Genomic DNA, 18,361 nt, shown 5'->3' with positions numbered 1-18,361 from the left:
CGTCATCATCATCAACGTCGTCGTCGTCGTGGAAAGAAGTGTGAAGGGTGTGACAGTTACGTCACGTTTCACTCTTTTCATCAGCACGTTCCAGCACGTTGTCCCTCTGTCCGCCGTCGGGTCTCCTTGGAGACGCTAGCAGCGCCCAAGAGTGCCCAAGCCAGATACCCTAGCCTGGTTGACAGGAACAGTCCAGGAATAAAGTGAAAAAAAAATGCGGGGTAGACGGATCCCGGTTCCGCTTCCTCGATCGTGCGCATCACCTGAGGGCCGGGGTTATCGTGCTTGACATTCGCCTTTCTTTCTTTCTTCCCCTTTCCCAGATATGTCTTTACAGAATATCCCAGCTCTTCGTCCAGCTACCGTCGCCAGCTTCCTGCAGTACTTGACACCCCCCCTACAGCTCCCTCCCAATCTCATATCGACATCTCTCCTTCAGCGTCATCATTTTCTCCAGATCAACCCCCAAGAAAACCTGGCAGATTACTTGATGTGGCCGTCCCCAGATCAGCCTCGCATTCTCGACCTTCTCACCTCCTTACCAGACGATGCCCTGGCGTCTGATCTTTCTGTGTGCTATACGGGTGACCAAGAGTCTACCTATGCCCATGCCCACATTCGCTCTTCACTAGTACGCCTCGTCTTCCAGTGGGATCACAACGACGCCTCTTGGAAATACCACAATGCAGGGCTGATGCCTTTTCCCCAGAATTCCCTCCACCGTGTTACCGAGAGCGACAAGGAGGAAGATGCCTACTGGGATGCATATGGCAAGGACGAACATCACGACGATGGTCAGGACCACTCTCTATCCCATGACAGCCATACCCACACTGAAGACGCGTACTGGGCTCAGTATGCCAATGTCCACGGTACGTCTTTCTCACAGAATTTAACCCTAACCTAATACACGCACCAGGCTCTGGCGACTCTACGGTCCCATCCCCAGTCCCAGAGAAACGCCGACATCATGAACCTGCCGTCGTACACATCCCGTCCCACGCTCGGGACCTCTCCGATCGTCTCCTCGCCCTCTCTTCCCGCTTAGAGTCTTTCCCCGCCATATCCGACGTCGTCGAAGATACCCAGACCTTTGAGCTCACCCTCTCAGACTCAGATTCGACTCCCTCCTCCGATGTCCCAGACATTTCTGTAAAAGCAGAAACTTGGTTGCACGCCGATAACGAGATCGCGTTGAGGGACAGTATTAGAGGGCTTTATATGCTCTGGAGGTCCTGTAGGAGGCAGTGGAAGGAACCCGCTACCGATGAGCAGTTTTTATGCATCGTAAGGGATGCTATTCAGGAGATTTAAATCCATGTATATGTTATTGATTTAGAAGTTATAGGTATGTTACACAAGTAGACGCATCATTAAACAATTGAATACCACGCTGTTTACCCGCCACACCGAACCCGACGCATCAAAGGTTCTATAAAACTGCCTTTTTTTCCTCCCCCAATATACACGGAATGGATTTAATTCAGTGGCTCCTCTCCATCAAAAGACCGCAATGCTATCCGGTTCAGCGCCCAAAATTATTCTATTCACCTACCGTTCTACGTCAGTGATCCGAGCGGATCACATAAATTGCCTGTAGAACCGATGCATGATCTTTTCAACAACTCCCATGATGGATGGCCCAGAATACCTGGAGAGGTGAGCTGGCGAGCCTCCATTCACTGGACAGGATCCTTACTTTTTGGTTCAGGCGCAGGACACCGTTCTCACCTCCTACCGTCACGCTGAAGGAGATCCACGATGCCGTTCCGAAGCATCTTCTCAAAGGTGGCCCCTACTTGACGTTGTCCTCGGTTCCATTATCTGATTTGGCCAAGGCAATCCCGTCCTTGCGACGATGTACGTCCTTCGTGACATATCATTCACCCTACTGCTCTTCAAATTAGCCTCGTGCATCGGCGAAACTGAAGGGTACATAGCCAGCCCAGTATTCAGAATACTCGTAAAGTCTTTGTTGTGGCTTGCCTATTGGTGGGTCCAGGGTTTGGTCTGGGCTGGGATATTTTGTCTTGGTATGTACACTATCCCGGGGACTGGTTTCTGTTTGACTGCTTTAAAGGCCACGATGCAGGACACGGTACTCTTTATCGTTCCACGAGGACGAACAATATCGTGGGCTTTGTGTTGCATACGGTTAGTACTTTCTTGCGAGTTCTGACATAGATAGACAGCTCAAACAAACTCTAGGCATTGCTGATTCCTTACTTTGCATGGCGCGCTACGCACCATGCACATCATGTGAGTCTTACATCTGCAAGGTTTGCCTTAATCTTGAGTCGCTTGAACTAGAAAACAACATCTTCCATGGAACGCGATGAGAACTATGTTCCCTACTTGCGGAATGATTACAAACTACCTTCTAAGGAAAAGGCAAAGCAGTTCGATTATGACGAGGTCTTCGAGGAGACACCAATTTATACCCTTTGGAGGATGCTCATCATGCAGGGCTTGTGAGTTCAGGTTCTAATTCACGAGGTTTTGGTTAATCCGATTTTAGTGGATGGTGGGTGTATCTAGCGTAAGTTGTTTCTCATGGCTAATGATTAAATCTGACTTGACCGCGGACAGGAAAAACACCATGGGATCTAAAATGTATTCCCCTGGGACTAACCACTTTGATCCTGATTCACCGCTGTTCAAGCCGGAACAGAGTGTGTTGCTGTCTTTCCTGTATACCCCGTTAATTTATCCTGCGACAGGAAATGCCATAATAATTTCCGACATTGGTTTAGTCGCGATGGTCCTCCTTCTCTCTTACGCGGGGCCCAATTTCTTCTTCAAGTACTACCTGATCCCTTATATAGTAAGTCCCCGTCCTTTTCGCCATTTCAAGTACTGATACCTCCTCCCCCTCCCTGTCGTAGCTGACGAATCACTGGTAAGTCCATTCATCTATCCATCGCCGTTCCTCTGACTCCTTTCTAGGATAGGTACGTCCATTCTTGTTCTCCTGATTCTTCAATTCACCGCTTTTCAGTGATGTTCACGTACCTCCATCATTCCGATCCCACTATACCGCACTATAGAAAGGCGGAATGGTCATTCCTCCGCGGTGCGGCGGCAACAGTTGACCGACCCCTCCTAGGCTGGATGGGGAGGTTTTTCTTCCATAACATCAGTCATGATCATGTGGCTCATCGTAAGTCCACCTTGCTTGTACTTGGTGCAATCACTCAGCGTTCTCACACAGACTTTTTCTCGAGTGCTCCGTTTTGTGCGTATCACTAACCAAGTGAGATAGATGATCCTCAATCCGTGGTAGATAACGGCCCAGCAATCACCCAGATCGTCAAGAATGTTCTCGGTCCGAGTTATAACTACGATTCAACGGTGCGTGACTTTAGCTAGAAAAGAGAGTCCGTTTAACGTTTTCTAGCCATCATTTTACGCACTGTACCGCTCATTCACGCAATGCCTCTTCGTCGAGGAAGAGGGTGACATAATTTTCTACAAGAACAAGAATGGGGAAACGGCCCGAGAAGTTGCGTATGGCGCTGTCAAGAGGATCAGAGTGGCCGGTTGGGATCCCGTTGTCCAGGACGATTTGGACGAGAAGAATAAAGAAGAATAGAAATCTAGAATCAGTTAGTTATTAATCAGCGATGCTATCATATGTCCTTCGTAATGTCATCTTAATGATCTAAAAGTTGGGTCTAGGTTGAAAAGGAGGGTGACATCGGTAACATTGGTGGAGCACCCAGAGAAGTAGTGAAAAGCATCATGTCAACTTATCGGATGAAACGAAAGAGGAATTAGACATCAACGGTAGGATAGTTGCGGAAGAGCCAAGCCATGTCTTTCACGTAACAGCCACAACAACAAATGGAGGAAGCGAAATCGCAGGGGTATCTATTTGATAATTTATATGTTCGACACCAGAGTCCCTAGTGAAGCTTGTCAAAGCTTATTCGCACCTGCCACTGCCAGCTCGCCTAGCTGAATTACAAAAGAATTGATGTTCTCCAAAACTTGAAGGCCGCTATAGGAATCAGAGGAAGTGGCTGTCGTTGTAGAGGTTATAGGCGCGCTGGTGGTGGCAGAGGTGGATGATGAAGAGGATGACGACGAGGATGAGGATGATGTTGTAGAAGTCGTTGATTGAGTACTGCTACTGCTACTGCTGCTACTGCTGCTGCTACTGCTACTGCTTGTCGATGCTGCAAATATCTCGTTAGCCTCCTGAACGATAGTAAGGAAATCCACTTACTGGTCGACGGAGTACTAGAGGTACTGCTGGTAGAGGTTGTAGGCGGTTGCGTAGTGCTGCTGGTACTCGTGGGTGTGTATTGACTGGTGGACGTGGTGCTTGGCGGAGTGTATGTAGATGTGGAGCTTGTCGTAGTAGGCTGCTGGGTCGTCGTAGGCGTCTGCGAGCTCGTCGTGCTTGATGCAAAGGCGAACGTTCCGGTGAGGACACCAACACTGGTATCAGCAAAGTGCTCGAAAAGCCCTTCAGAAAAGTCTAGATCGCCTGACCCACATCCAGGACACTGGCAGATTGTCAGTGCATGATGCGATACTAGGGGGGAAAAGACGACTTTACTTCATCGACTATCTGCGCCTGCACTGACTGACCGTTGACGGTAATTGTTATGGATTCGTAGCAGTGAGAACCGCTGTCCCATTGCTAGAGGGAGCTGATGTTAGAACACGTGGGGCAGACGAGGAAATGGAGACTTGCAGCAGCATTGAGGGCGACGACCTGGCGCACGGTGAAAATGAGGTTTGGAAGAAAGAAAAGAAGGACGTACATAGTCACTGGCAACATTCGTGGTACCGCAAGCGCCTCTAGATAGTCCAAGTCAATAGGATAGCATGGCCATCGAGCTGCGAACACTGACAGTCCTACTTCATAATACGTGAAAGAACTGCGTTTCTTCAGATTTCCTTCATTATTTCCACCGACATGGAACGATGACCGCCGGCGCATGTCGCGAGCACCGTGTCGTTGCCACAGGCCCAGGTGGTCTTCATGTGGACGAGGACTGGGATGGGCGTAGCAGACATCGAGCAGGAGGAAAAAAAGAGCAGCAGAGCAAATCATTGTCAAGGAAGGAAAACGCATGATGATGGCGTTAATTTTGAAAAGAGCGACGTCCAGCCGTGGGGCCGGGAAATTAGGCAAGGAATGTGTACGTGGTTACGATCCAGAGTCCGGTCGACAACAAAACATGCCCTCTTGTCCCCCGTGAGAACAAAACATTTGATAACCATCCAGGGTTCCGTTCGTCGCCGCCGAATCGCCACTTTTCTTCGCGTTTCTTCATCGATATCGTTCTTCTCTGGGGCAGTCACTGCGCCTTCACTTTCATCATAAGAATCTTTATACTACTGCGCCCGGAAACAGGCGGCCGACTACGTAGTACGCAGCTTTTCAGAGTATAAATAATTACGAAATAGTACACCGCATGTCATGCAGATACTGATTCAGTACTCGGAAGCAAAGCGGAATACTCTTACCAAAGTCGAGAGGACGCTCTTCACCGTGATCGCGTTGACGCCACGGGCGGGCGTCATATGTACATGCTTCATCGTTATAGCATTGACCAGAAAGCAAGACAGCATATCGACAAGATGGTATAGATCCCATGACAAATTTGTTACTTTTGAGGGGTACATTCAGTCTTCCTCTTCTGCTTCACGAGGCAGACTCTCTTCAGCATCATCTTGTTTGTCATCGACTTCAGCGGAATCCTCAGATGTGTCACGACGGGTGGGGTAAAGCTGGTTGACCTGGCAAGCGCTATACACGCTTTGAGCTTGTATATCAATACAGTGTCGGGTATCACTTACCTTGAATGCGAATTTACAGACAAGGTGGCCTCCAGCGTTAAGACCCTTTTCAATCCACGCCTGTAAAAGATAAACTATCTGAATAGCTTTCAAAAGATATGATGCAAAAATGGTACCTTTTCCACCTGATAGAGGCCGTCATAACGGTATCTAATGTCTAGTATGGCAGTGTCCAACAACTGAAAATCGGAACAGGACGTACCCTTCGCTCGGGGCATAAGGTGATCGTAGTTTATATCCACGAATGACCCGAACAGGCTTTTTGGTCTCAGAAGAACGCTAAAACGACAGATTAAAGCGGACCCAGCATGAGTTATATGATTTACCTTGAGTGCTTTATTGAACTACAATGAACAACTCAGTTCATAGACGGACTCAGGTTGCAATAATCCACTCACATTGTTATTGAAATCCTGATCTGAGCTTTGGGCTGCAGTTCGAAGCTGTAGAAGAAAGGAAAGATGCGTAGTCAAACCAAATCATACAAGTAGCTCTATCAAACACACATTTTTGGGTTGTGCGGCAGTTCCCTTGAGATCCCTTCCGCCTGTAAAATGTTAGATACTTTTGAGTGACAGACGGGAAAGGTTATCATACCAGAGCCAGTGTAAGTGCTGTGGAGATTTTAATTTTAGCCTTGGGAAACAGAATGCAGAAAGCCGAAGACACTCACAAAGCGTAGCCAAGGTCCACATCATCGTCATATCCGCCACTGAGGGCAACGCTATAGGCCCCGTCCTTAGCTGGAGATATGCCGCCAACCCAAGGCCTAGAATTACAAGGATATTCATTATCATACTAGAGGGTCCAAGTAGGCTGACTCACGCGTGAATGGCGTCAATACTGCAAGCCTGCCTTGTCTCCCACCACGTCCCGACTTCAATTCCAGGGATAGACCCATAGACTTTTCTGCTCGAATGGACATGAGCCCAGAATCGCAGTAATAGTGCATACGTACGGATTGTGTTTTCGTTGCGCGCCCTCTCCACTACCTAAAGGCCCTTCATTGCCAGACGTCCTGATACCAGCACGAAATGCGATCGGCATAGGACTTTCTCCCGTTTTCTCCGATTTGTAGTCCACCGCTTTGCCTTTGTTACGTGCACTGCGACGGACGCCACTTTCAGATGGAGACACGTCGGTTTTATCCTCGACTATAGCGACTTTAGAGGGCTGATCATGATCGTTAGCTAGCTGAGAAGCCTTTCGTTTTTTAGGCACGGCTTTGGGCTTCCTTTTCTTTTCTTTCGGTTCAAAAATCGGTGTATCCAGCCCCAAGGATTTTAGAAGCTCTCGATTCCTGTCAGACATTAGACGCTGGAGTGAACATGGTGGATAGGTGGATACTCCAAACCTTTCAATGTTAGCATTGCGCTGGACCTCGTACGCTGAAACCATTTGATAACAGAATTCTGAGAAATGAAGAAGAGGAAAGACGTCGAAAGAAAGCGGAACCAAAAAAGTCGTGACAGTTCGTGACGTCTAGGAAAAGCATACACGTGGTTAATCTCGTGTTTGTGACGACCGCGCGTCTCGTCACCCTGCAACAGATGCTCGGTACAGAAAACGGTAGTTAAGATGTAGGTCCAGACTTCATTGAAAGATTTTATTAACTGTAATCCGACTTGTTAGGAATAAAGAGGATGGTTGGAGCCTGAGGAGCTGTAAACAACATCTGACGGTGTGCCAGTGCCATTTTGGGACGAAGTATCGTCAGCGCCTGTATCCGCTGTACTCGAACTTGGAGCGGAAGACGTTGAAAATTTAGGTTTTGAATGCATGTCCTCTATGGAAAAAATAGTTTTCTGAGTAAAGGTTTTTTTGGCTAGAAATGAAAATGGGCTTACTTCCGACAAATTTACATTTGCCTTCTTTGAAGAAAGAACAGATATTTCCACGGGGACAGAAGTGACCAGAAATGCAGTCGTCTCCCGAAGGGCAAATTTTCCCTATCAAAATGGATAAAACTATATAAATGATGGCTCGAGTACCGTACCTTTGTTTAATATTGCACATGGGAATTTCTTAGAATTCTCTCGCATTTTGATGAGGTCCCTCGAAGTCAGGGTGTAATCATGCCCGAAAATACACTTAGGACCGTGCTTGCAGAACCCTAAGTAGTAAAACGTACACGGCGGTTTATCTGCATCAGAAAGGAGTCATTCTTGCAGAAATGGCATTCTGAACACTCAACACACGTTTGTTGATCGGCTGTTCAGAGAGGAATTTAATGAAATGAGATATTATGAGAAGATTCATGTCGGTACCAAATTTAGATTTTTTGGAGGTCCTGTTGCCTTCAGCACATTGGTGCTTGACTCGGGCTTGTTAACATACATACTGGTAGCGAGCTTTTGTAAACCATGTCTGGTGTGACCTTGCATTTTGGTCGATCTGAAAACACCTTCCACTTCCACAACAGGGAGCTGCAGATGTTTCAATTCTATGGCCAGGTCTTTATAGCCCCTAAGGAGAACAATTTTGTCGAGAAGGCCCTCATTTTGCAGTGAAGCTAAAGTGGACGTATAGCCATTGTCATGAGCGCCTTCATACGATGTCAGAATGGCACGATACAGTAGAACGAATGACTTGCCGCCAAAATATACTAAGAATGTCTGTGGAAAGCGAGTAAATAGACGCAGGTGCTCTGAACGATGGCAATTGTAAACACCCCAGCTAACAACGAGGTTAGATGAGATAATGACCTTTTATTTTTGCGTCCGCTGCCTCTTTACCCGGGCCCACGTCAATTATCGAGAATAAAGGAGCCGCCTGACTCAAGCCCAGGGAAAAGGCTTCAAACTGCTCCGATGTACAAACGTCGTTGGCGATTAATGTATCAGATAAGCCTTGCTTGTTACAATATACGGTGAGCCACACTCTGGCACGGCCAGATATACGTGCATCAACTGTCGCTGTATGTTCGGTTAGACCTTTCGTGAGCATCAGAGCCGCCTTGAAGATCAGTAAATAAATAACGTCAAGGTACCAAGTGGGTGATCATACATTTCGTCCTCCGGCCTGCCCTTGACGGAGCAAGTCTTCGGAAAAGATATTGCCGTCACCGTCCACGAGCGCAAGAATTAACGGGTTATCTTCCTAAATCACCACCAGGTCAATAGATAGAGTTGACGTTGAGGATGAACGAACTTTTAGTGATTCAATCATCCGCTGTAAGTGGGCCACATCCTTCTGCAGCGAGTCCGTTTGATTTTCTGCGTTGATATATCCCTGCTTCCAAACAGACACTTCTCTTTCAAGCTCTTGGACCCGGCTATGAAGTTGCTCATTCTCGATGACTATTTCGTTGAATAACTCTAGGGTATGAAAGCATTGAGCCACCAAAAGTCGATGTGAAAGCCTCAATTACCAGACTGTTGGGTGACTAGAGATTGCCTAGTGTAACAGTGAGCCAGAGGAAGAGAAGGGAAGGGCAGAGGCCGTGTATATACCAGACATGCAAGGGACCGTCATTGCGCTCGTCGGTCGCCAGTGCACGATCCATTCGTTATGATAAATAGAGTGCGTTGCTTTAATTTATTATGGAGGAAATGCTGCAAAAAACAGTAACCCTCCTTGCAAGAGTCGAGGACCATGGAAAGGAGACGATAGTGCACACAAAGGTCGTCAGTAATGAGACATGGAGGGCGTACAGATCAAGGGCGTTGCGCCGCCGGACCTTGCGGCAATTAGCCGACAGGCCTCAAAAAGAAACAGAGGTTCACTTTGTAAATAAATCCAGGTTAGAATGTTAACGCTAATTGGTAAAGACATGTATAGTGTTCCAAGCCATGGCTAGAAAACCCAAGGGAAAGAACATAAATCCACACGCCAGTCGTCTAATCGCACTACTTGATCTTCTTGAGCTGTTCGAATGTATTTATGTCAGTTCGACGTAACGGCAGAAAAAGTAAAGCACATACGCGTTCAGTATTTCTATAGATTCTGCTGTCCAGCCCGACAGTCTTGCCCTCGATGACCTCAATTCGTTTGTTCTGGCTATCCAACTCCTGACCCATGGCCGTGCCCAAGGCCTTCAATCGCTTCGTCATGTCACCTATCTCATTCAAATTGTCATCGAGCTCATCCTCAAGCTCATCATCAGAAGCAGTAGCCTCGAACTGGAACCGCTTTCTCTGCTCCTTCCTTATTGACAATTCTGAGGCTGTTTTGGTTCGTCCTGAACCTGACAATCCCTCTTCATCGTCATGGCGCCCATATGTCTGTGCGCGACCGATCCGATTCTGGCTCTCTCGAATGTCCATCATGGCTTTCTCCCTTTCCTCCCGTTCTTCCTCATAACGACCCTGGATTTTAGCCTCCTGAGCGGCTCGCTTCGCGTCCTTGTTGAAGGTAATAGCAGGTCGGAATATAGAGCGGTTAAGTTTCTTAAGCTCATCGGTCTTGTCATCAGCGCGAACCGAGTGGCCCTTTGAAACATCCAAGTGACGCTCCGTGTTGGCAAGTTTCTCTACCGGAACATTATTAGAATACGTAATAGACCACAATGTCAATGCGTACCAGACTGATCACCCAACCTGGATAAGGTATTGCGGCCAGTTTCTTCGGCCTCGCGGGCCATGCGAAGAGCATTTCGAGTAGAGTTTACACTCTCCTGTTTGGTGAACCTCGTTTGCTGTTTGATCCCCTCAACATCTTCATCATTCTCTTCGCCCGGCGCTGGCTCCTTGATCTGGGGACCATCAAAGAAACGTCCAGAACCAGCCTTCTGAGGGTTGTAGCCCGAGAAAAGTTCATTGCGATCCTGGTCCAGTTCAGCTTCACCACGGGAATAGATGTCCCCAACCCCGTTACTCCTGCTGTACTTATCACGAGGTTCATAGTCGTTCATTGGTGTCGGTGCTGGTGGCGGATAAGAGGTGACTTTGCTGGATGGCGTATTGTATGGGTCGCCGTCGCGACTGGGAACGTAGGTACTTGCATTGGAACGATATGACGGAGGCGGCGAGATCCCGTTTGAGGAAAAGGCAGTGCGTTCCGACTCAACGGGTGGAATGAGGGGCTTGTCTTTGCGTCGAGAAAAGAACGACATAGCGTTTTCTTCGGTATGCTCAATGGACGGTGGTAGGTGAGAAAGATGGCAACGGGAATCATGATTTTTATACAGGTCACGTGGGTCTACAACGGCTGAATTCAGAATCATTTCAACTTGGATTTCTTCCCTTGGAGGATATCTTTCCTCTGCTTCCCAACCACAGTAACACCTTTGCCGCTCTTTACAACCGTCTCTAACGCATCCTTCTTTTGTGACTTCACGCTGCCCCTGGTTCTGGCATATTTGTCCATAGCAATGTCCAATTGGTCTCTTCTCTTTTTCCTGGCTTTCCGTTCTTTCATTCTTAGTGCTTGCTTTTCATGGGGAGTCATTTCACTTCGAGAACGAAGATCAGACGAGGACGGTGCGAATACTTCTTCGGGCGCAAGCATCGTTGCTGTAGATTCGGTAGTAGGCAGAGTAGATTCCAAAGACGTGGTTGCCACATTTGATATGGAGGATATCGTAACTTTGGCCTATTCAAAGAATTGAGCACGTTGATAACGAGGACAAAAGCCCAACTTACTTGTTTGGGAGTAAAGTGGGCATTACAGAGTGCATCCAGCTTTCCACAAATACTATTCCATAACTGTTCAATATCGTCGTGCTCCTTCTTCAGCTTACCGTCACGATCATCCACAGGAGCTCCAGTTTGTGCTGCGAGAAAATCATTTTCGTAAATTTGTGCAAGCGACTCAGCTGATTTTGTGTCCTTGAGCTCGAAGAATCTTGATGGCAGAAAGGGCTTATCCTCTAAAGGTCGTATCCTCACAACATCGTCAAAGTTGTTGTCCATGATTCGAGCCTTGATCCTCTCTTCAAGTTCCTGCACCACCTCTTCGGTAATAACAGGCACTGCCTTCATGACGCGTTCGAACTCCAGGTCCTCTTCCAGTAGCGAATTTTGAGGACGAGACCGTGAATGAGCTTCGCCCATAAGTACCCAGTCCTTTCTGCCGACATTCTCTTCCTCCAGCACCATAATCTGCTCTTTCAACTCAGCCATGCGCTTTTCGTGCATGGATTGATCTAATCCCGACGTTAACACAACACACAGCTATGGCAATTTTCGTACCTTGCTCGGGTTCTTCATCTTCTTCAGCGAATAAATCATCCTTCAGTCGATCAATAGCATCCCCGCCACTGTGCTCAGATGCGCTGTCTTCCGTGTCCATGTGTTCATTATCCTCATCGCCGTCACTGTCGTCTGAAACGTCTTCGTCTTTATGTTTGTCACCGTTCAACGCTTCCAACAGTCCCTCTTCGTCCTCATCGTCGTCCTCACCATCGACATCCCCGTCGTCGTCGAACAAGTGTGACAACGGTAGGTTTTTTCCCTTTGCTTTGATTTTCTTCACCCTAACCTCATCATGGAAACGTACACCACCTCTGCGAGTCTCACCCTTCTCACGTTTAGAAGAACCAGATCGAGGAGGAGCGAAGAAGTCTTTGTAGAAGGGCTCTAAAAAACCCATCAGTTATAGCACCTGTGCATGCGTGTAGATCATACCGGCACTGTCTTCAAGGTCTTCTTCATCAAAGTTTTCGACATCAACGGGAGCAAACAGGTCCACAAACTCTTCGTCTGAGCTCTCCTCGTCCGCATTAAGATTTCCACGGGATACTGAGAGTGCTTCAGAACATTCAGTCTGGGAATTGAAGGATTTGAGATTGAAAAAATTGTCATCGAGTTCTGAATGCACATGTCTCGGTTTGTTTTGACTCTTCTTCGCCCTTCTCTTTCGAGGTGATTGCTGAGAGTCGGAGAAGTTATCCGTGGAAAAATCCTCCTCAGAGGAAGGGTCCTTCAGCGTCATGACACCCTCTTCATGTGGCTCGTCTTCCGAGCTCTCCTCCTCTTCCTCAGAACTGCTTTTACTAAGGCCTCCTCCATCAGACTCTCCCAGATCCTGGTCAAGGTCATCAAAATCGATGTCTCCAACGTCCTCACCATTTTCGAGGGCCCCGAAAACCTTTTGCAATGTCTCGTCCTTGTCTTCATCGCAATCCTCTGAATCTTGGATTGGTTGGATAGCCTGTTCAAGGAGCGTGCTAACCCTGCTTGCTCTGAGATCCAACTGGGCCCATATTTGTTCCTCATCCATGCCATCCGTAAACAAAGACGTCAAAGGAGTCGTTTCGAATGTAGGCACGTTTCGTGGAGGGCTAGGGCTGCGTTTTCGCTTCCTACTCTGTGATCGCGTTTGAGGTGCCTCGGATGGACTGAGAGCTTGGAGAAGATTGTTAATGTGTGGTACAGACGCATTTTCGCATTTCAATGCTTGGTACGAATGTCAGAACTGAAAAATGGAATCGTATGCGAGAAACCCACAAAGGTCGAACAAGTACTGGGTTGCCGCAAGAGCTGCCAACTGAATATCCTGACTACCCCTGGCATAGTTTTCCGGTTGATTGTCGACTAAATCTGAGAGTCTTTGGAACGCAGGCACAACGGCGTTTTCGACCTCTGTCATTGTGAAAAGGAAGGGCGGTAGCCTCGGTCACGGTGTAAAAAAATTATGATTGCCGGCGGCATCCTTCTCATCATAACCACTACCACCGAAAATGCGTAATCCTCTTCCCCTCAATGTTATTAGGCACTCTTCGCGCTCTTTCTGATAGCAGTGAAGTGCATACTGATACTGCATACATAGCAAGAAACACAAGGGACTACTTATTGCTCCAAGGCTCTGCATTAGCTGTCAAAATGCACATGGGTCTGTTGCTTCTGAATCGTCACTTGGCCGAGTTTGGGATTTTTCTTGTTCTGACGCGCCAAGGGTCTGTGCGTCGCATAATGTAGACCTCGGACTGAACAAAAGCACACAAAACTCCGTTAACAACAGCGTTATGTAATCGTTCCCCTCGATACGCTTGTTCATTGTTCACTTCTCAGTTCTATTCTTCCTTTTTTGAGCCCTGGAATGGACAATGCGCGTATAAAGTACTCAATGTCCGGCTTCAAGTCATTATCGCTTGACTGCGTCTTGCCCATCCTCTTTTCCTTCTTTTCAAGCCGCAAGTCGTGCTTTGCATTCTTTACGATAAACGTTCTCTACGCGGCCTCTCTCAACTTGCCATTAAAATCATGATTGCCGGTCTATCTAAAGCCGTGGTCTTATACCTTACACCGCTGCTTGCCTTGACTTCCCTTATTCTCTCTTTTTTGGCCTTTTTGGCTCCGAGTCTTTTGCTCCAGGACAGGGTTGCACTGTTCACCGTGTTAGCCAGTTTCATTCTGTATGTTCTGTTTGCTAAATTTTCTTTTCAGCACCCCGTCCTCGAATTCTTCAGATGGAACTGATGGTGCAAGTCTTTTCTTGGGACTGCTTGGTATGCCTTCCTTTGTGATACGTATCGGGTTTGTGTTAACTGACCTTCGCATTTTGTAGGATCGTGCTCTCGACCGACGGCCAACGCTACAGTTGATTGTACCGTCGCTGCTCTCAAGCCGACATATGGTACGCCAATGTATCTCGTAAATGTGCCCGTAATGCTCAACTACCCGTGCCTTGACAGACTTTTCTGATCTACCGGATGATGTGCCTCAAATCCTTATATCTTCTCCGCCCAGTGCAGGGGGCTTCGTTGCCGTCTCGCTAGGTTTCTCTTCCGTCTTCTTCCTTGTTTATACAGTGGGTTCTTTCCGACACAAAATGGGAGAGAAGATGGCCGCCGCCATGGACAAGCCCCTTATTCAGAGGATAACTGCCTGGATGGGCTTCATAGGGTTCTTCATCGGTGAGTAGAACACTATGACCTCTTCCAAGAGATTTATCCGTTTCTGTCCAGGATTCACTACGCACATGATTGTCAGAATGTGGTTCGACAAGACAGTCAGTGATTTCAACGGCAGCGTCGCTCTAGGCGTCGATGCCGTGGCCAACATTGGCAATGCCTTCACCAGTGAGTGTCCTTCTCCATTACATCTCGTGAACGCCTAACTGGTCCTTTCCAGTGGTCTGGGTAGCTTATGCGTTTTTGGCGGTCCCCGTTACCGTAGCCCTTTCTAAGCTGCACGTCCAGGCTTCCAAGTGATCCAGCTTTGAAAATTTTATATAAACCCTGACGACCTCACGAACTCTTGGAACTTTTTTGGACACTACCGCTTATCGTGTATCAATATCTCTCACATAATCGTACAGTTCCCATATAATACTAGACGTGTATATTCCTGCCTAACTTCTGAACTTCGATAGAGATCCTTCAATTTGACATCTATGGCAGTACCTTCGAAAGAGCTTCTGAGCGCATGGTTGCAGGGTCATGGACTTTTTTCGGTCCAAGTCTGAGAGTCCGATGATCTCTACCTTTGATTTTGTATGAGCGTGTGATCGCGTCCTATTCGAACACCATGCCAGCGGACGCTAGTCTGACTGACAAACACATAAAGCGCCAGATTCATTCCAATCACCGACGTCTCTTTCTTTTCCACCTTGGGAACCTTTACGTTCGTTTCAGCTGTACACCACGCCATCCGTTGTTTCCCAGAACGTAGGACTCAGACTCCGTTCCTATTTGAACGAGATCTGGCCGTTCCTTCCGGTGCGAACAACTATGTTTTGTGTTCTTTTGCTCGCTATTTTGTCTGCGCATTTTTTCATCCCAATTTCCGGAGCCGACATTGATATTGTTCGTGAACGACGATACTCAGGTATCGTTGGCGCCTCTACCGGTGCTTCGTCCATCCCGAAATGGTGCCGACTTTAGCCTCGGGTAGCAAAGCTATGATTTTAACTTCGTCGATAGGCTATCCTCTCTATCCGAGGATGGTAAATGGCCGGATGATGAAATTAATTATACTGCTGGATGCGACGCCCAAAGAGGTAGCTGGCCTGCACAGCAGCATTGGAGGCGCATCGGTAGGTCTAGTGATTTTTCCTCAGTAAGCCGATCTGACTGTGAAATTCTGAAATCAGATACCTTCGCTGCTGCATATCATGGCGGTTTCAGGAACGCGCTTCAGTATACCGGCGATCCTGACCTCAGAGCTTCCATCTCTCTGGCCATGACATATTGGTTTTCTAATGACTTTGACAACGTCGCGTGTCTGGACGCTGGCGGTACCGATGCTTGTCCTTGTGACACGGCTGGCTTTTGGAACCCTAACTGGGCCGCTAATGTCTGATCTTCTTATTTTTCTGTCACCTCCCAGCTCACAAACAGCTGCTATAGGTGATCACGGTTCCCCCGTTGGTTAGGTATTACTACACTTGACCTCTTTGGCTATCGCAGTGGTTGAGTTGACCCGTCTTTAGTTCGGCATGCCTCTTATTGGACATCAGCCTCTCAGACGATGAATTGGCTGGCTGTTTACATATAATTCAACGAGCCTACAACACATTCCAAACCGGTATTGTAGGCGTTAGCAGTATTACTGGCGCCAATCTCTTGGATATCGCCGGTATTGGGCTCGATTTAGGGCTGTTGACAAGCAACGAAACCATACTCACGGATGCTTATGATAGAGCTCATGGCGAGCTGATCATCAAGACAGAAGTTAGTGCAGACGGCATTAGACCTGACGGCTCGTTCGGGTAGGATATCTCTGGATGTATTCATGTGTGCTTGCAAAAACTGTTTTTAGACAGCACCATGGGCTACTGTATAATGGAAATTATGGTATGTGATCAGTTTACTTCGAGGAGCTCTCACACAATTGTTTCGCAACAGGGAAGGATTAGTAAGTGACCCATATGAGTGCCAAGATAAAATCACATCTTGACAGCGCGAATGATGTGTATAACCTCGAAATTTCGTCGGCAAATACGCAATGGGCAGCATCAAATGAGGGTCAGAACGTGTTTTCCACGTTACTTACTGCAAACCTGTGGATGATATTCCTCAATGTTGTCACAGATGTTTTACACTGGGACTATGCAAGTGTTCATCATATTTAATGTTGCCCACTGTCGTCTCATGGAGTTCTCAGTCAGTCATCGGCCGAGTCATCAGTCTTCCTACTGCTGATGACCAGTAAGTCGTACATTATATCAAGGGGCTTGGGTGAAGTTGGTACTGAAGTTTTCACCAGAGCAACGGCTAGCCTCAAAACAAACCTGACGCAGATAAGAGTTCTTGGTGATTTATGGAATTCAAGCGACATTACACATGTCTACGAAGTCCTCGAGGGCACCTCGAAGAATGCCAACGTTGGTGCCATCGTCGGAAATCGCATGTTCTATACTAACGACTACATGGTATGTTCTCCTCAAGTTTACACTGTGCTTAATCATAACAACTATCCAGGTACAACGCGGCTCTGGATACGTGACAACATTAAAAATGTTCTCTAATCGTACTTTGAATTTTGAATGTGTTAACTCGCAAAACGTGAGTTGCAATTATTGGTTCTGTCCTCTCGAACTGATCTCTGTAGCCCTATGGTTTCCATCTTTCTGATGGTACAGTGTACACCTACTTGACCGGCAGCGATTATGAAGATATATTTGCTGCCTGGGACTGGAATCTCATCCCAGGCATAACAGTCGACTACAATGCCACGGTACTCGACTGTGATGATACAACGGCAAGTGGTGTTGAATCCTTTGCTGGTAGTGCATCCAACCAGGACATCGGTGTCGCTGCAATGCGCTATGAGACGCCGGCATCGAAGACACTTCGATGGCAGAAAGCGTGGTTCTTCTTACCTAATGATGTCCAATATGTCATGGTTGCCAACATTGATTCAACTACCCCTGCGCCTGTATTTTCAGTCTTGGATCAGCGAAGGTACCTCAGCGACGTGTTAATATCGGGGTCGCCGGTAACAGAAAGTGGGAATTTTTCTTCAATTGAATCCCTCTGGCACGGTGGTATTGGATACACTTTCAATGCGTCCAATTCAGCGGTTTCGTTGTCAGTGCAGCTTGGAAATAAGACCGGCTCTTGGGAATCGATTGGGACATCTGACGAGGGAGATATATCTGTCGACCTTTTCTCCGCCTGGCTCAGTCACGATGACAAGGCGGTCCCCGTATCTTACGCAGTTTATCCAGCAACTTCGTCATACGATACGTTTGTATCAAAATCGCAGCTATCCGACATTATACCGGTACGCAATGATGGGTCCGTGTCAGCTGTTCTCGACGTTACTGACGACATCGCTATGATCATTTATTGGGACGTCAACGGAGGTTCGGCCACCCTAACTCTTCCAACTCCTGATGCCGCACCTATAATCGTCAACTGTACCGGAAACAGCGCTGTTATTCTCGACCTCAACGAATGGAAAGTCACACTTTCTGATCCCTCACAGACCCTGGCAAATATTACGTTGACAGTCTCTCCCGGACCGGGAACACCTCCTGCAGGGTGGACAGATGTATCGACTACAAAGTCGGTCTATTTTGATCTTCCATTAGGTGGTTTTTGGGGGGAAAGTGTAACACAGGTCCTGTAGGGTGCCCAGGATCCTACATGCAGTTCCATTTCACATATCGTAATTTCGGAGTCCTGTAAATGTTTTCCTCGTGCTACAATGGCCCAATT

The 18,361-nt window shown here is 47.5% G+C and overlaps 7 protein-coding genes across 7 annotated transcripts; 4 read left to right on the top strand and 3 right to left on the bottom strand.

The window, feature by feature from the left end:
• Positions 1–1,609: 1,609 nt before the first annotated feature.
• On the top strand, positions 1,610–4,123 carry BT62DRAFT_978594 (uncharacterized protein; the record flags this gene model as incomplete). The annotated part of the gene is made up of 14 exons (XM_043189358.1): positions 1,610–1,659; positions 1,712–1,788; positions 1,839–2,033; positions 2,081–2,154; positions 2,209–2,259; positions 2,311–2,471; positions 2,519–2,539; positions 2,590–2,672; positions 2,721–2,828; positions 2,999–3,160; positions 3,212–3,235; positions 3,284–3,351; positions 3,398–3,539; positions 4,062–4,123. The coding sequence occupies 14 exons, from the start codon at positions 1,610–1,612 to the stop codon at positions 4,121–4,123; spliced, it is 1,278 nt and encodes a 425-aa protein (XP_043043990.1).
• An 870-nt stretch (positions 4,124–4,993) lies between these two features.
• On the top strand, positions 4,994–5,604 carry BT62DRAFT_1072555 (uncharacterized protein; the record flags this gene model as incomplete). The annotated part of the gene is made up of 3 exons (XM_043178869.1): positions 4,994–5,153; positions 5,240–5,383; positions 5,441–5,604. 3 exons carry the CDS (start codon positions 4,994–4,996, stop codon positions 5,602–5,604), a joined length of 468 nt encoding a protein of 155 aa, XP_043043989.1.
• Positions 5,605–5,640: 36 nt separating this feature from the next.
• Positions 5,641–9,319, bottom strand: BT62DRAFT_1001303 (uncharacterized protein; the record flags this gene model as incomplete). Its single annotated transcript, XM_043176719.1, has 22 exons — positions 5,641–5,754; positions 5,815–5,874; positions 5,931–5,964; positions 6,017–6,093; positions 6,141–6,158; positions 6,213–6,257; positions 6,321–6,361; positions 6,412–6,428; positions 6,488–6,583; positions 6,640–6,723; positions 6,773–7,114; positions 7,162–7,427; positions 7,485–7,600; positions 7,662–7,763; positions 7,811–7,957; positions 8,013–8,104; positions 8,152–8,461; positions 8,520–8,769; positions 8,821–8,913; positions 8,965–9,131; positions 9,185–9,210; positions 9,267–9,319. 22 exons carry the CDS (start codon positions 9,317–9,319, stop codon positions 5,641–5,643), a joined length of 2,550 nt encoding a protein of 849 aa, XP_043043988.1.
• A 343-nt stretch (positions 9,320–9,662) lies between these two features.
• On the bottom strand, positions 9,663–10,867 carry BT62DRAFT_1001302 (uncharacterized protein; the record flags this gene model as incomplete). The annotated part of the gene is made up of 3 exons (XM_043176718.1): positions 9,663–9,680; positions 9,738–10,285; positions 10,336–10,867. The coding sequence occupies 3 exons, from the start codon at positions 10,865–10,867 to the stop codon at positions 9,663–9,665; spliced, it is 1,098 nt and encodes a 365-aa protein (XP_043043987.1).
• A 107-nt stretch (positions 10,868–10,974) lies between these two features.
• BT62DRAFT_1001301 (Mpp10 protein) lies at positions 10,975–13,344 on the bottom strand (the record flags this gene model as incomplete). The annotated part of the gene is made up of 5 exons (XM_043176717.1): positions 10,975–11,346; positions 11,397–11,899; positions 11,946–12,332; positions 12,381–13,151; positions 13,203–13,344. The coding sequence occupies 5 exons, from the start codon at positions 13,342–13,344 to the stop codon at positions 10,975–10,977; spliced, it is 2,175 nt and encodes a 724-aa protein (XP_043043986.1).
• Positions 13,345–13,842: 498 nt separating this feature from the next.
• On the top strand, positions 13,843–15,198 carry BT62DRAFT_515394 (uncharacterized protein). Its single transcript, XM_043181227.1, has 7 exons — positions 13,843–14,083; positions 14,142–14,203; positions 14,263–14,331; positions 14,390–14,611; positions 14,663–14,776; positions 14,829–15,009; positions 15,070–15,198. Exons 1-6 carry the CDS (start codon positions 13,959–13,961, stop codon positions 14,906–14,908), a joined length of 672 nt encoding a protein of 223 aa, XP_043043985.1. The 5' UTR covers positions 13,843–13,958; the 3' UTR covers positions 14,909–15,009; positions 15,070–15,198.
• A 229-nt stretch (positions 15,199–15,427) lies between these two features.
• BT62DRAFT_885507 (polysaccharide lyase family 8 protein) lies at positions 15,428–18,272 on the top strand (the record flags this gene model as incomplete). The annotated part of the gene is made up of 11 exons (XM_043182835.1): positions 15,428–15,567; positions 15,620–15,732; positions 15,790–15,992; positions 16,046–16,071; positions 16,129–16,407; positions 16,458–16,496; positions 16,599–16,753; positions 16,807–16,846; positions 16,905–17,070; positions 17,120–17,203; positions 17,250–18,272. 11 exons carry the CDS (start codon positions 15,428–15,430, stop codon positions 18,270–18,272), a joined length of 2,268 nt encoding a protein of 755 aa, XP_043043984.1.
• Positions 18,273–18,361: the final 89 nt, after the last annotated feature.

Source organism: Guyanagaster necrorhizus (genome assembly GCF_019112545.1).
Source record: "Guyanagaster necrorhizus MCA 3950 unplaced genomic scaffold BT62scaffold_4, whole genome shotgun sequence".
NCBI classification, from domain to species: Eukaryota; Fungi; Basidiomycota; class Agaricomycetes; order Agaricales; family Physalacriaceae; genus Guyanagaster; species Guyanagaster necrorhizus.
Note: the sequence above shows the minus strand (reverse complement) of the source record. Positions and strands in the feature narration are given on the sequence as shown.

What these genes read in the sequence shown, in the direction of transcription:
- BT62DRAFT_515394 (XM_043181227.1), top strand. Translation starts at nt 13,959, where the DNA reads ATGATTGCCGGTCTATCTAAAGCCGTGGTCTTATACCTTACACCGCTG. An exon ending in CTCCAGGACAGGGTTGCACT is followed by an intron (nt 14,084 to 14,141) that starts GTTCACCGTGTT and finishes TTTTCTTTTCAG; the next exon opens with CACCCCGTCCTCGAATTCTT. An exon ending in TGCTCTCAAGCCGACATATG is followed by an intron (nt 14,332 to 14,389) that starts GTACGCCAATGT and finishes GTGCCTTGACAG; the next exon opens with ACTTTTCTGATCTACCGGAT.